The sequence below is a fragment of the Primulina huaijiensis genome, chromosome 15 (genome assembly GCF_012295235.1).
Source record: "Primulina huaijiensis isolate GDHJ02 chromosome 15, ASM1229523v2, whole genome shotgun sequence".
Taxonomy (NCBI): Eukaryota; Viridiplantae; Streptophyta; class Magnoliopsida; order Lamiales; family Gesneriaceae; genus Primulina; species Primulina huaijiensis.
The window spans coordinates 23,089,982-23,101,958 of record NC_133320.1 but is presented as its reverse complement, the minus strand read 5'-3'; the positions used below and the strand labels follow the sequence as shown (position 1 = coordinate 23,101,958).

At 34.1% G+C, this 11,977-nt stretch overlaps 2 protein-coding genes across 7 annotated transcripts; one reads left to right on the top strand and one right to left on the bottom strand.

The window, feature by feature from the left end:
* Window positions 1–3,504: 3,504 nt before the first annotated feature.
* LOC140959520 (BAG family molecular chaperone regulator 2) lies at window positions 3,505–5,763 on the top strand. Of its 2 annotated transcripts, XM_073417393.1 has the most exons (6): window positions 3,505–3,773; window positions 3,848–3,888; window positions 4,168–4,453; window positions 4,555–4,811; window positions 4,906–5,052; window positions 5,140–5,763. In XM_073417393.1, exons 3-6 carry the CDS (start codon window positions 4,198–4,200, stop codon window positions 5,545–5,547), a joined length of 1,068 nt encoding a protein of 355 aa, XP_073273494.1. In that variant the 5' UTR covers window positions 3,505–3,773; window positions 3,848–3,888; window positions 4,168–4,197; the 3' UTR covers window positions 5,548–5,763. The 2 variants fall into 2 exon arrangements, with proteins under 2 accessions (XP_073273494.1, XP_073273493.1); XM_073417392.1 differs by having other exon boundaries at window positions 3,505–3,888.
* Window positions 5,764–7,205: 1,442 nt separating this feature from the next.
* LOC140958666 (serine/arginine-rich splicing factor RS40-like) lies at window positions 7,206–11,394 on the bottom strand. 5 transcript variants are annotated; one of them, XM_073416195.1, is made up of 6 exons: window positions 11,271–11,394; window positions 9,969–10,079; window positions 8,560–8,672; window positions 8,236–8,477; window positions 7,601–8,140; window positions 7,206–7,489 (listed from the first exon to the last, which is right to left on the bottom strand). In XM_073416195.1, the coding sequence occupies exons 2-6, from the start codon at window positions 10,072–10,074 to the stop codon at window positions 7,447–7,449; spliced, it is 1,044 nt and encodes a 347-aa protein (XP_073272296.1). In that variant the 5' UTR covers window positions 10,075–10,079; window positions 11,271–11,394; the 3' UTR covers window positions 7,206–7,446. The 5 variants fall into 5 exon arrangements, with proteins under 5 accessions (XP_073272296.1, XP_073272300.1, XP_073272298.1 ...); XM_073416199.1 differs by having other exon boundaries at window positions 8,889–10,079; window positions 11,271–11,349; XM_073416197.1 differs by having other exon boundaries at window positions 8,560–9,199; window positions 9,277–10,079; window positions 11,271–11,349.
* Window positions 11,395–11,977: the final 583 nt, after the last annotated feature.

Sequence of the window (11,977 nt, the reverse complement as noted above, 5' to 3'; positions counted from 1 at the left end):
TTGAATTTATCATGAGATGTTGATAAATGAAATTTTTGTATTGAATTTTTTGTGTCGTAAGACTTGTTGTACAAATTTGGTTGTACGTGTAGCATTACTCTTAAATATCTCTCATATCCTTGGTCATCCCCTTCTTTGAAATCTTGCATCCGTCTCTCAACGTGACTTCACAAGCAGAACATTGCCTGTATTCGTTTATTTATGACATTGAATTTTTATTTGGGGATAGATATTAGAAAAAATCATATTACAACTATTGCTAGAATTTGGACAGTAATTTTTGGTTTTCAGACTGTTCCAAATATATTCTTCATTTGGTCCGTGACGAATTGACGTTTTAATGTCGGTAGGTTATGCTTAATGAAAAGTGTCGGTTTACATAATTAAAATCATATATANGTGACAAAATCCCTTGTGTTGAAATTTCGACATGTATTTTTTTTCCTTCGATAATGACAATTGACAGATAAAAATCTTATCGATAGATAAAAGATTCCATCAAACTTGCAAAAAGTCTAATGTTTTCACCCATAAAACTAATTATAATTATATATAAAAATTCAACAATTTTTTTAGAAATTAAAATTCGAGATAGGCTCGGAGATTTTTAGCTCATCTTTTGAATATAAAATCATTTCTTTTACCTCATCTATTTATTTATATTAGTCATAATCAACAAAATATACACACAAGCATAGGTGTATATAATTTATTAATAATTAAAAAAAACGTAAATAATTTAAATTTAACCTTCTTAAATTATGCAATTAATGGATTGACGCTAATATTTCACCTAAATTAAATATAAAAAAATTATATCAATTCATCTATATTTATTTAAGATTAAATAATTTTCCCATTAAGATTTTGGGACCTGAGTCGGCAAATCTTCTCGATCAGGACGTGAGAGGCGTGTTTGTTATTGTTTCCATCGTAAAATTTATATGAACAAAACAGTTGTTTTCATCGAGAAAATGATTAATATGTATGAAGTACAGACTTTTATATATATATATATATATATATTTTATGCACATGCACTGCGTGTATGTACAGTCTTTTTCATCATTATCGATGAAATAAAGTGAAATTTGACAAATTATGGTTGGAATAAATTGAAATTTGAATGGTTGAAATAAAAAAGTGTGTTGGAATTTAAATAAAAAAAAAAACCAAAAAGTGTAATATTAATATCATATAAAGGTAAATTTGAGAGAAAAAGTTTGTGTCCTTCCTAGGTGGTTAGTATCATGTTCTCAACTTTAATAAAATTGAATAGATTTGCATAAAATCATAATAATATTATACACTCAGTTTATTGTATGATATTATATGTGTTTTTTAAATGGAGAAAATTAAATTTATATATTTATTTTACTATTAAATTTATATATTTATTTTACTAGAAGATGTAAAAATGGATAGCATATATATATTCTGGAAAATATAAAATTTTATTTCTTAAGAGGAAAAAAAATCACGAAGTGGATATTATATTTTTGTAAATTCCAAGGCATCGGTACACAGACACTGCTAAAGATTCCAATGGAAGATTAAAATAAAAATGGTCGGGCATTAAAAACTCAGTAATAATCAAATAATAATAATAATAATAATAATAATAATAAAATGACGATTTGATTTAATTATAATAAAAAAAATTTGTCAACAAAGAAAGGAAGCCGCCCTCTGTATCCGAACAAAAAATGGGTTGTACAGTCTCTTTCGGATCACGTCCACACATGCTTCATCATCAACGTTCCTGAATTTGACACGTATCCCCATCAGGATCCAACGATCTCAAAGTGTCGGTTGCACATTGAGAACAACATAGGTTTAGAGACGGGTTGACTCCATCTCCTCAATATGTACATACGTGTACGTTTTCAGTATTTATTGCCCAACTGTTTGCATGTAATTATAATCAAGCAAAAACTCGTGTGAGACGTTCTCACGATTCGTATTTTGTGAGACGGATTTTTTATTTGATTTATGCATAAAAAAATATTAAATTTTATACTAAGAATATTACTTTTTATAGTTAATATCGGTAGGATTGACCAGTTTCACAGATAAAGATTCGTGAGACCGTCTCACAAGAGACCTACTCTTATAATTATTCTCTATTTCTTATTCTACATGTTCATATAATGTATTTATTCGATCTAATTCTTATATATATGTGTGTGTGTATTTTTTTAAAAAAAAATAATATAATTTAGAACCAGTCAACCAGAAGAATTCCAATCTTCATTCAAAACATCAAAAATAAAATTTGGAGAAAGAGTTCAGACCTTGAAAGCAGCATAAAAACAAAATATCCTAACAAGATTGTGGACAACTAAAATCTCATCATTGTGCAATTTGTTCAGTCTCCGCGCTCTATCAAGTCCTTGGGCGCGCTGCTGATGCGATCGAAAAATCCTGCCCTATCCAAATGTCATATGTCCCAATGTTTTGCTTGCCATTTTTAACGCTGGTACGATTGAGAACTACCGTCCTAGCACAATGTTTTTTGTCTTGCTTTTTCATCCTCAGTTAAAATTTCATATTTTCCACTCATTTTTTTGTACATTCGTGAAACTTGGTGAATCATGATCATATACAACAATTAACGACAAAATGAACAAACTATGAACTCAACACATACAAAATAATGCAAACAAAGACTCAAACGACTCAAACAATGCAATAAAACATGTAAATACGACTCATATCAACAACTTTATTTACTTGTTATATATATAAGATTTTAAATGTGAACAACCTTTAGTTTTATTTCTTAGACATGTAATATAAATAATATTTAATGCTTTTTAATAAATTAAAATAATACAAAATTTGACCACCTTTATCTTCATCTTATGTCAGTAAAATTTGCGGAGTCGAGTAAAAAAAAAAAACCGTCGGTGGCATGACGAAAGCAGGTGACCGGTCGATTAAGATTGGTCACCGGCTTGTCTAGGTCATGTGTTACTCCAATAGACATTTTTTAAAAAATAAAATAAAATAATAAAATCTCCGTTCCAATCAATTTCACCTTTTCTCCCAATAATTAGTATCGCCCACTTCCAATTCCCAAAATCAATAATTTGTATTAATGGATTAAATTGATAATCAACAAATACCCTAATTCTTTTTGGCCGAAGTTGATCGAAATGTTAGAAAATAAAATAAATCTGATGATGAATATAAATTATAAATTATTTTATGTTTAATTATATGAGTAGGTCTCTTGTGAGACGGTCTCACGAATATTTATATGTGAGACGGATCAACTATATCGATATTCACAATAAAAAGTAATATTCTTAGCATAAAAAGTAATACTTTTGTTATGGATGACCCAAATAAAAGATCCGTCTCACAAAATACGAGCTGTAAGACCGTCTCACACAAATTTTTGCCTAATTATATAATAATAAAAATTTTACATGTTGTTAGATAGTATAAATGTTGGTATTTAGTATAAATGATGATTAAATCTATGCTTAATGAAGTATGTTGAACTTGAAGAATGTATACATATTTTGCTTATACCTAATATTTTCATAGTTGCCTATGTCCCTCTCCCCTTCTCCGCAATTCACAGCCAATAAGAGAGGGAGAGCACCAAATTTTGTCGTTTTAAGTTTTCTGTACAGAACATCGGATTTCTTGTTTGAATCTGGCGGGTTTACCGTAGTTTCAAGATTCGCAGCCTCGATATTCTTGGCAGATTTCTCGCTCATCGGAGTCATCCTACGTTCCAGAATTCTTTTTTTTCTTTTAATGTAAGAGATCTGAAGATTCTTATTGACTGAAATTTAGTGGGAACCTACATAATTAAAATCCCTTCTTCCGACAGGCACACCACCGGAGACACATTTCGCCGTTCAAGATTCACGGGTTTGACTTTAATTCTTTTGGCTTTTCGTTGGATACATTTACTGTTGCAGTGGTTAGATTTATAGATAAAAAAGATTTTCGTGTACAGACGCGTGGCTATATTGTTGACTCTTGTAATTTTCGTGAAAATTAAGCTGTTAGTTTTGTGGGAGTTTTCGGATTTTGTCTCGTTTCCTGGGAGGGGATGTGTACAAATTAACTGTAGATCATATTGTAGTTAATGCTTTGATCTGCTCAAAGGTGAGGTGGTGAAGTTTCTCTTTAAATTTCAACCGTCAGCTAGCGGAAATATAACTTGGCAAATCCAGAATGATGCGGATGAGGACTAAGAGTAATGGGTTGCCGCAAATGAGCGGTGGTTTGGGCGATGGCGGTGGTGTTAGTTGTGGCCGAGGAGGCCGTAGTGAAGCCGGTGAGAAACCATGGGAGCTTAGGCCCGGCGGAATGTTGGTTCAGAAGCGGACCGAAGCAGACCAAAGCCACGTCCCTCCACCTCCAATTCGCGTGCGCGTCAAATATGGGTCGGTATACCATGAAATTCATATCAACTCTCAGGCCAGCTTTGGTAATTGTCAACTATTTATTCAATCATCTTTTTTTTGCACGGAATCGTCTCTATGGTTTAGTTTGCCATTGATGGATTGTATTTATTTGATGGGAGTGTAGGAGAATTGAAGAAGATGCTGGCCGGGCCAACCGGATTGCACCACCAAGATCAAAAGCTGTTTTACAAGGATAAAGAAAGGGATTCAAATACATTTCTTGACAGTGTAGGAGTGAAGGACAAATCCAAAATCGTTCTTGTTGAGGATGCTATTAGCCAAGAGAAACGATACCTAGAGATGAGAAAGACTGCTAAAATGGAAAAGGCTGCAAAATCAGTATCAGAAATCAGCATGGAGGTTGATAGGCTTGCTGGGAAGGTTGTTCTTTCATTCTCTAATCTCTCAACGATCTATTGGTTTAACTAATTGTGTCTCTGAATGAAGGTTTTCATCGTGTCGTGTCATTGAGTAGGTGTCGGCGCTTGAAACTGTAGTTTCTAAAGGTGGGAAAGTGGTTGAAAAAGATGTAGTAGACCTGATCGAGTTGTTGATGAATCAGTTACTTAAATTGGATGGCATTGTTGCTGATGGAGAAGTCAAATTACAGAGGAAAATACAGGTATAATCGAATTTGATTTAAAACAGAAAATGCTTTTCCTGAATCTGTGATGAAAAAATCATTAACGCACTTGCGGTTGATTTGAAGGTGAGGAGAGTGCAAAAGCATGTTGAGATTCTTGATGTATTGAAGTTAAAAAATTCAGCAACCGTAAGCAATGGAAACCAGGTTGTAACACCCACTCAACAAAATCAGCCTCAGCAGCAGAAGTATGCAAATGGACACACAGCTTCACCATTTCAACCGCTTATGAATTCAAAAGGGAATGTAACATCCCCCGTTCAACCAAGGCATTCTTGTGGTAATTCTTTGACAGATTCACCCAAGCATATTCAGGATCAACCTTCTAGACAGTCGAGTTCTACATCAGCTGTCGTGATCACCACACAGTGGGAAACTTTTGACTCTACCCCAGCACCGACTCCTGGTACCCATACAATAGGGACAAATACATTTCATCCGGTACAACCTAAGTTTACATGGGACTTGCTTTAACTAGGTTGAAGGACAACAAAGTACATGTTCCTAGTGTGGATTTTGGGTTTGTTTTCTAAGTTTGTTTCATGTCCATTCTCCATTTTTTTGTTCCTGTATTTACAGTTTTGCTAGCACCCACCACTTTTTATGTCATTCACTTGAAGAAATAAATGGGGCTACTATTGAATTGTTTGATGTTATATAATAATATCTACCGTTACTGTATTGTTCGCACTTTCAATACCTATTAAAAAAACAATGCATATAAGCTTAAGTTTTGAATATCGCTTCCCACTGTTGCTCATTTGGCTTCGTTATGCATTGAGGGAGAGGCGACTGTTTCCTTCGGCCTGGCTCGGATTCACTGCTAAAGTCAATGTAGAGTTAGAAATCAGGGATTCGGAAGGACCAAGAATCGGAAACTTGAATATCAATGTAGAGTTAAAAATATAGTTATCCTTCATTTGATTTAAGTTTTATAAAAAGAGAATGAATTTTGTTGGTCTAATTTTCCTCTCCATATTTTGTGTGGTCTTGTTTTAATTAAATTCTCAACCAAACAGAATGGAAATTGAAAGCCCTCAAGAGGGCAGGCACCCTTTAAGGGTCGAGTGAGACACACCACAGCCCTCAATTATTTAGTACATATTTCACTCGGGCTCTTCTAGTTTGGACCTTTAAATCTTGATGACTTCTTCTTAAAAGCATAGTGGATTGGGCTTCTTCTAATACAAAATTATTTCGACTAAGGATTCTTGGACTGGGCCTTACTTGGACCTAATACATCTGTAAATTGTAATTATATATGTAATCGAGAATTTCCTATTATTCAAAAAATTATAATTTGTGTTAACGATATAATTCAATATATTAGATCATACAACAGTTTAAACACTGTGTGTCTATTAATTTTCATATAGAGACAATTATTGATTCTCGACAATATTTTTTTTAATAAATGCCATTATCTTGATATTTGTGAGAATTAAACATGTGGTATTGGCGATGATTTAGAGATCTGATTTGAACCAATTTAAGACTAATTACTCTGATTGAATAGGGTCTCATAAAAACAGATTGAAAATGTAAATTTTAACGCATATTTAATATGAGAACATAGGAAAATGAAGATAGAACCCATCTTTTCGTACGTTTACTTTTTTTAATGGATGTCATCCATCTTTTTCGTAGTCTCACTTGAAATGATAATCATCAATAATAATCATGCCTGCATTTTTTCAATTTTCAGCGGAAGAATTTTGAAGCATATGGTAGAACCTTATTAAAACATACATTATGTCCATAATCAAGAGTCTACTTTCTTACAAGTCTCAATGTTCCAATATGACCGACCAACTTAAAAGCATCGTTTCGTAGCACAATAAATTATCGTATAGATAATTCAAATCGTGATATCCACAACATTAAATAATACGATGCCATTTTTTAAAAATTCTGGAAGTATCGCTACAGCATTGTAAAATGACATAAAATTACTTCATATAATTTTACCAAAAAGCGTTACATCCTTACAAGCCGGAGAAGGCCACGAGTGTACATTGATGAACTCGTAGAGAGCAAGCAGAGAAATTATATCACAAATTGTTGGGGGTGGAGAATGAAATTTCTTCCGTGCATCCAAAACAAACACCAAATAAGTAACTTTGAGCCCAGAAAAAATAACACTAACATAGTTAAGCCAACAAAGATTACAGTTACATAACCAAATAGTATCTTAACGAAAGAAACGACCATTCAAGAGCCGCGGTGCAAAGATCAAAGAGCAAGTCTTAGTATGAAGTCATGAACTTAACAAAAATAACAGAAACAGCTGGGCTTCCTCAGCATCTCTGGTTGAAACTCCATGAAGTGAAGTTCAATGGACCAGGCTACCATATCTTAGCTGATGTTCTGCAATCAAGACCGAGATCGAGATCTCCCTCTCACCACAGGGGATCGACTGGATCATAGAAATTGGTTAGATTAGGAATTATTGACTTGATAGATAAAATATCAGTTAAAAAGTAGCTGGATACAGAAACTGACGGGTGAAACATTAAAAGGGTCATACCTCCCATATCGATCTTGTGGAGGGCTTTCTCCATCACTGTAAGCAGGTTTCTGCTCACGATCAAAATCATCAAGGCCAACTCTCTGTCTTTGCCCTCTTGGGGGACTTGGGCTCGAACCCTGACCATAATCTGGAGTTGCTCTTTTCCCAGGACTGGGGCTGCGCACCATAACATCGTCAGACCTGTCTCTCAGAGGAACTGGGTTGTGTTTGTCATTGTAACGAGAGTTTCTTTCATTCCTGGGACTAGTGCTGAGGCCACGACCATATTTAGGCTCGGTTTCTTTGTGGCTGGGGCTCTGACTAGACCTAAGATCATACTTAGGACTTGCTCGCTCTCGACGACGTGGACTTGGGCTACGTCCATTATTGTGTCCATAGTCGGGGCTTCCCCTTTCCCTTCTGGGACTGGGAGATCGCATCCGGTCATAGCCTCTCGCAGGTGATCTGTCACGGGGTCGATCTGGACTATAATCATTTCGCCTAGCATCATCATCCTTGATAGCAAACTCAACAGTTATGACTCGATCCAACAGTTTACTGTGTTGAAAATAAAAAAAATAATTGATTATTAGGCAATGTTAACATCAACTCCGAGCACTAGAGCAAACAACCTCTGGCAGAGCATCATTTACCTTAAATTAGTAGCATCCAACGCTTTAATTGCATCATCGAGAGATTCATACTGAATAAAGGCAAAATTCTTCCTGATCCTTACATTCAGAATTTTCCCGTAAGGATCAAAATGTTTTTCCAAATCCCTTGTTCTGGTATGATATGGGTCAAAGTTGATGACGAATAGGGTCTTTGAGGGTCTTGAATTAGATGATGGTTTTCTGGAGGCCTCAGGTCGCCTGATACTCCGGTCTCGTTCTTGCTGCATCAAAACAAAAGCTTGGACCGATAACAATCATTCAAATTACAATGGTTAGCAGGCTATGGCAACAAGATTACGTTACCTTGGTCCACTCAACACGAAGTTTCCTCCCCTTTCTACCAAATTCAATTCGGTCAAGTGCACGTATGGCATCCTCTGCATCTCTGTCATCCTCCATGTAAACAAAAGCAAAACCTGATATAATTAAAGGAAAAACATCCATGTTTAGTATACTAGTGCTTTTACATTAAAATAATCTATCCAAAAATAAAATTCCCTCAAATGTGAATAGTCATATATTAAAATACTTTGTCCAGAAATTGGCAAACAAGCTACCCTTTCACTCGATAATATTAGTAAAGATCAGTCTTGTCTATCCAGAAGCTACCGATCAGTTGAATAGTAACAGACCTTGGCTAGTGATCTAAGCAATGTCAATGGACAATATCCAGATGTGGATGTCTCATAACAAATAATGTAAAAATGAGTGCCTTTTCTCCAAATTTTTCGCTGCCTCAGCTCCGAGGACTGCATGTGTAACATGGGCAAGTGAAGGAAGGGCAAATATCGTGCAGAATGAAGGCAATAATGACTTGGGAAAACATGTGATGATGATGCCATGGATGATCAGAGGGCTCTTCTAGGAAATTAGATGAGGTTTCTTGTTACCACCAGGAAATGAGATGTGGAAGTCGTAATCGTATGGAAATTGCATTGAAATCCTGCGCCAAAGAATTAGTTGAGTATGGGGGTCTCACACTTTAACGAGATAAACTTTTCTTTTCTCTTTTTAACATACATTGACAACCAGTTAAACTTTGACAAGGAAACAATTCAGTGCCAATAACCACGTTTCTGTATACACTGCTGAAACAACGCCAGTCTGCACTTGGATCTTCCATAAATTGTTAGCACTGCCTCTTTTAACTTCTTAATCTCCTCAGCGGTAGAGGTCGAAGGTTCACGCTAAAATTTTCTTATCATCATTGCTATCATGAACTGTAACCTACACATGTACATAATCTAAATAGAGGTTTAATGACACATTAACTCAACCATACCTGCCCCTTTGAGGATTATTGATACCAAAATAGTGTTTCAGTAAGCAGCGAGCTCAAAATTCCAACCATTTTCACCTCTCGTGAAGTCTAACTAGTTTAAGAAGTTTCTCACACAATAAATAAACCAGTCTCCACCAGATGAAAACTTCCAGAACAATAGTAGCATAACAGTGTTACATACAAACCACAGGACTCAAGCCCAGTAGACAGTAATTCTCCGTCTCAAAATAAAGGGAAATTATTCACACATAATTATAGCACAATAAATAGAGAAGTCACAATCGCAGGCAAGAAGAATGAAAAGAGCTTATTTTTTATAGCAGTATTACTTCATTCATATTAATAAAATGGAAAACTGATCTTGCATTGCAACTACAACCAACCCGCATTCCTAACTTTTACATGCATCAACCCACCGATTCATACTTACCAGACTTCATATCAACCCTATCAACTTTTCCATATCTTCTAAAGAGTCTTTCAAGATCAGACTGTCGTGCGTCATACTCGAAATTTCCACAGAAAATTGACCTCATGTCACCTGAATGTAAAAACTGTAAGACCTCAATTCATAATGTAAAACACATTAATGCAAAATCAAACACCAAACCAATAAATTGAAAGCATTGAATTCCATTTTCCGGTAAATCAACTAACTGAGGAAAATACCATATGAGTTCTACTTTCAAGCTATTTTCAACATACATTGCCAATTAACTCAAGCAAGGCGATTTGTAAGGCTCTCAAACAAATACCACATACAACTCAAAGTCTTCAAGTGTCCGCCACTCAACCTAACAAATCAATACCCCAGAAAGCAATCACCCGTCACTCGGTTAATTATTGAGTTTTGTTGGATCAATGGCATCTTGTTACCTCATTCATACAGCCATTTTATTTATAAAACAAAATATGCAATGCAAACAGATATGAGAATACATGAAGAGTAACTTATAATATCATATCTGCAAGTACATGAAAGAAGAAAACATTTTTGTCATTAATTTTAGTCTCGTGCGGAATATTCCACTGAGCCATTATCCACCATTTAAAGCGTTCTATCTCAAGATAATCAATCACTTAGCATGGCCAGAAATCCCATTATGTGCCATCGAGGGGTGGGCCGTCAACATAAGGAATCAGCTCCGTTTCATAAAACTCTAACCTTTGCTGATTTAAAAAACAACTTCAAGATCTTGGGCACATGTTTGAAGTCACGGAATTATAAATCTCCATTTATTTAGAATGAGAATTGGGGATTCTACCGAGGATTAACTCGATTACGAAATTTACAATGGATTTAATCAGCATAGCAACATCAATCAACCAGTTTGGATTTCCTTGTCCCTCACAGGACATTAAATTACAAAAAGTTCGTGAATAGGTAATTGAACAGAAATATCTCCACCGTCCACTCCCCATGGAAATAAAAAATAAATAAACATTAATAAGACGAAAAACAGAGAACGAAATCAATCATTACGCACAAAAAAACTAAGACCGAACAAGCATAGATTTTTATGAAAACACAAATCCCTATATTACAACAAAAATTAGCCTGAAAAATAACGTCAATTATGATTTCAACAGAAAAAAGTATTCAAAAAACAAGGGAAAAAAGCTAAAAAATTCGAGATACTAAAAAAACAGATCGTAGTCAAAGATAAAAACCAGGGAGGATCCAGTGACGGAAAACTTTTGAAATGAATTAATCTGAGAGAGAGCAGCTGACCTTCGGAATTGATAAAAACCCTAGCAAGAGATTGAGAGTATATCTGACAAATAAAATACCTTCACGCTCGTCGTATAAGAGGACAGGGCTAGTTAACACAATATTTATAGTTGGGCTTGGCCCGCAGGCTTGGGGTAGCGGTTTGTAACAAATAAAAATATTAAAAAAACAAAATAGACAAATCCACGTTGAATGCATATGACTTGGTTTCTAGTTTATAGATTATACATTTTTCAGATAAACAATTATTATAAATTATATTAATTAAAGAATTTTAGAGATATTTTATAATTAATAAAAATAATCATTTAATCAGTGTAAAACTTTGTTATTTTTAAAATTATTGATTTTTATTATATTCTTTTGAATTTTTAGATTATGAATAATATGTACATTAATTTTATGATTAAGTCATGATACAATGTGTAATTTTATCTTGCATCCCTCAATCAATCAATTATAGCATAATATAGATTATTAAGTAATAAATACTAAACTAAATATTTTTAAAAAAAAAATTTGTTTTAAATAATTCCCATTTTTTTAAAATTATTAATATAATGATATAATATATTAATTTCTAAAATTAATACTAAAACACATCAAATAAGCTTTGACAAAACAACAAAAATAAATAATATTCTTCAAAAATTTTAAATTATAAATTACTAATACGTTACATACACCGTAGCTTTGATAGCTAAGAC

What these genes read in the sequence shown, in the direction of transcription:
- LOC140959520 (XM_073417393.1), top strand. Translation starts at nt 4,198, where the DNA reads ATGATGCGGATGAGGACTAAGAGTAATGGGTTGCCGCAAATGAGCGGT. An exon ending in CAACTCTCAGGCCAGCTTTG is followed by an intron (nt 4,454 to 4,554) that starts GTAATTGTCAAC and finishes ATGGGAGTGTAG; the next exon opens with GAGAATTGAAGAAGATGCTG. An exon ending in AATTACAGAGGAAAATACAG is followed by an intron (nt 5,053 to 5,139) that starts GTATAATCGAAT and finishes GTTGATTTGAAG; the next exon opens with GTGAGGAGAGTGCAAAAGCA.
- LOC140958666 (XM_073416195.1), bottom strand. Translation starts at nt 10,074, where the DNA reads ATGAGGTCAATTTTCTGTGGAAATTTCGAGTATGACGCACGACAGTCT. An exon ending in TTCGTGTTGAGTGGACCAAG is followed by an intron (nt 8,478 to 8,559) that starts GTAACGTAATCT and finishes GTTTTGATGCAG; the next exon opens with CAAGAACGAGACCGGAGTAT. An exon ending in TTGGATGCTACTAATTTAAG is followed by an intron (nt 8,141 to 8,235) that starts GTAAATGATGCT and finishes TTTTCAACACAG; the next exon opens with TAAACTGTTGGATCGAGTCA.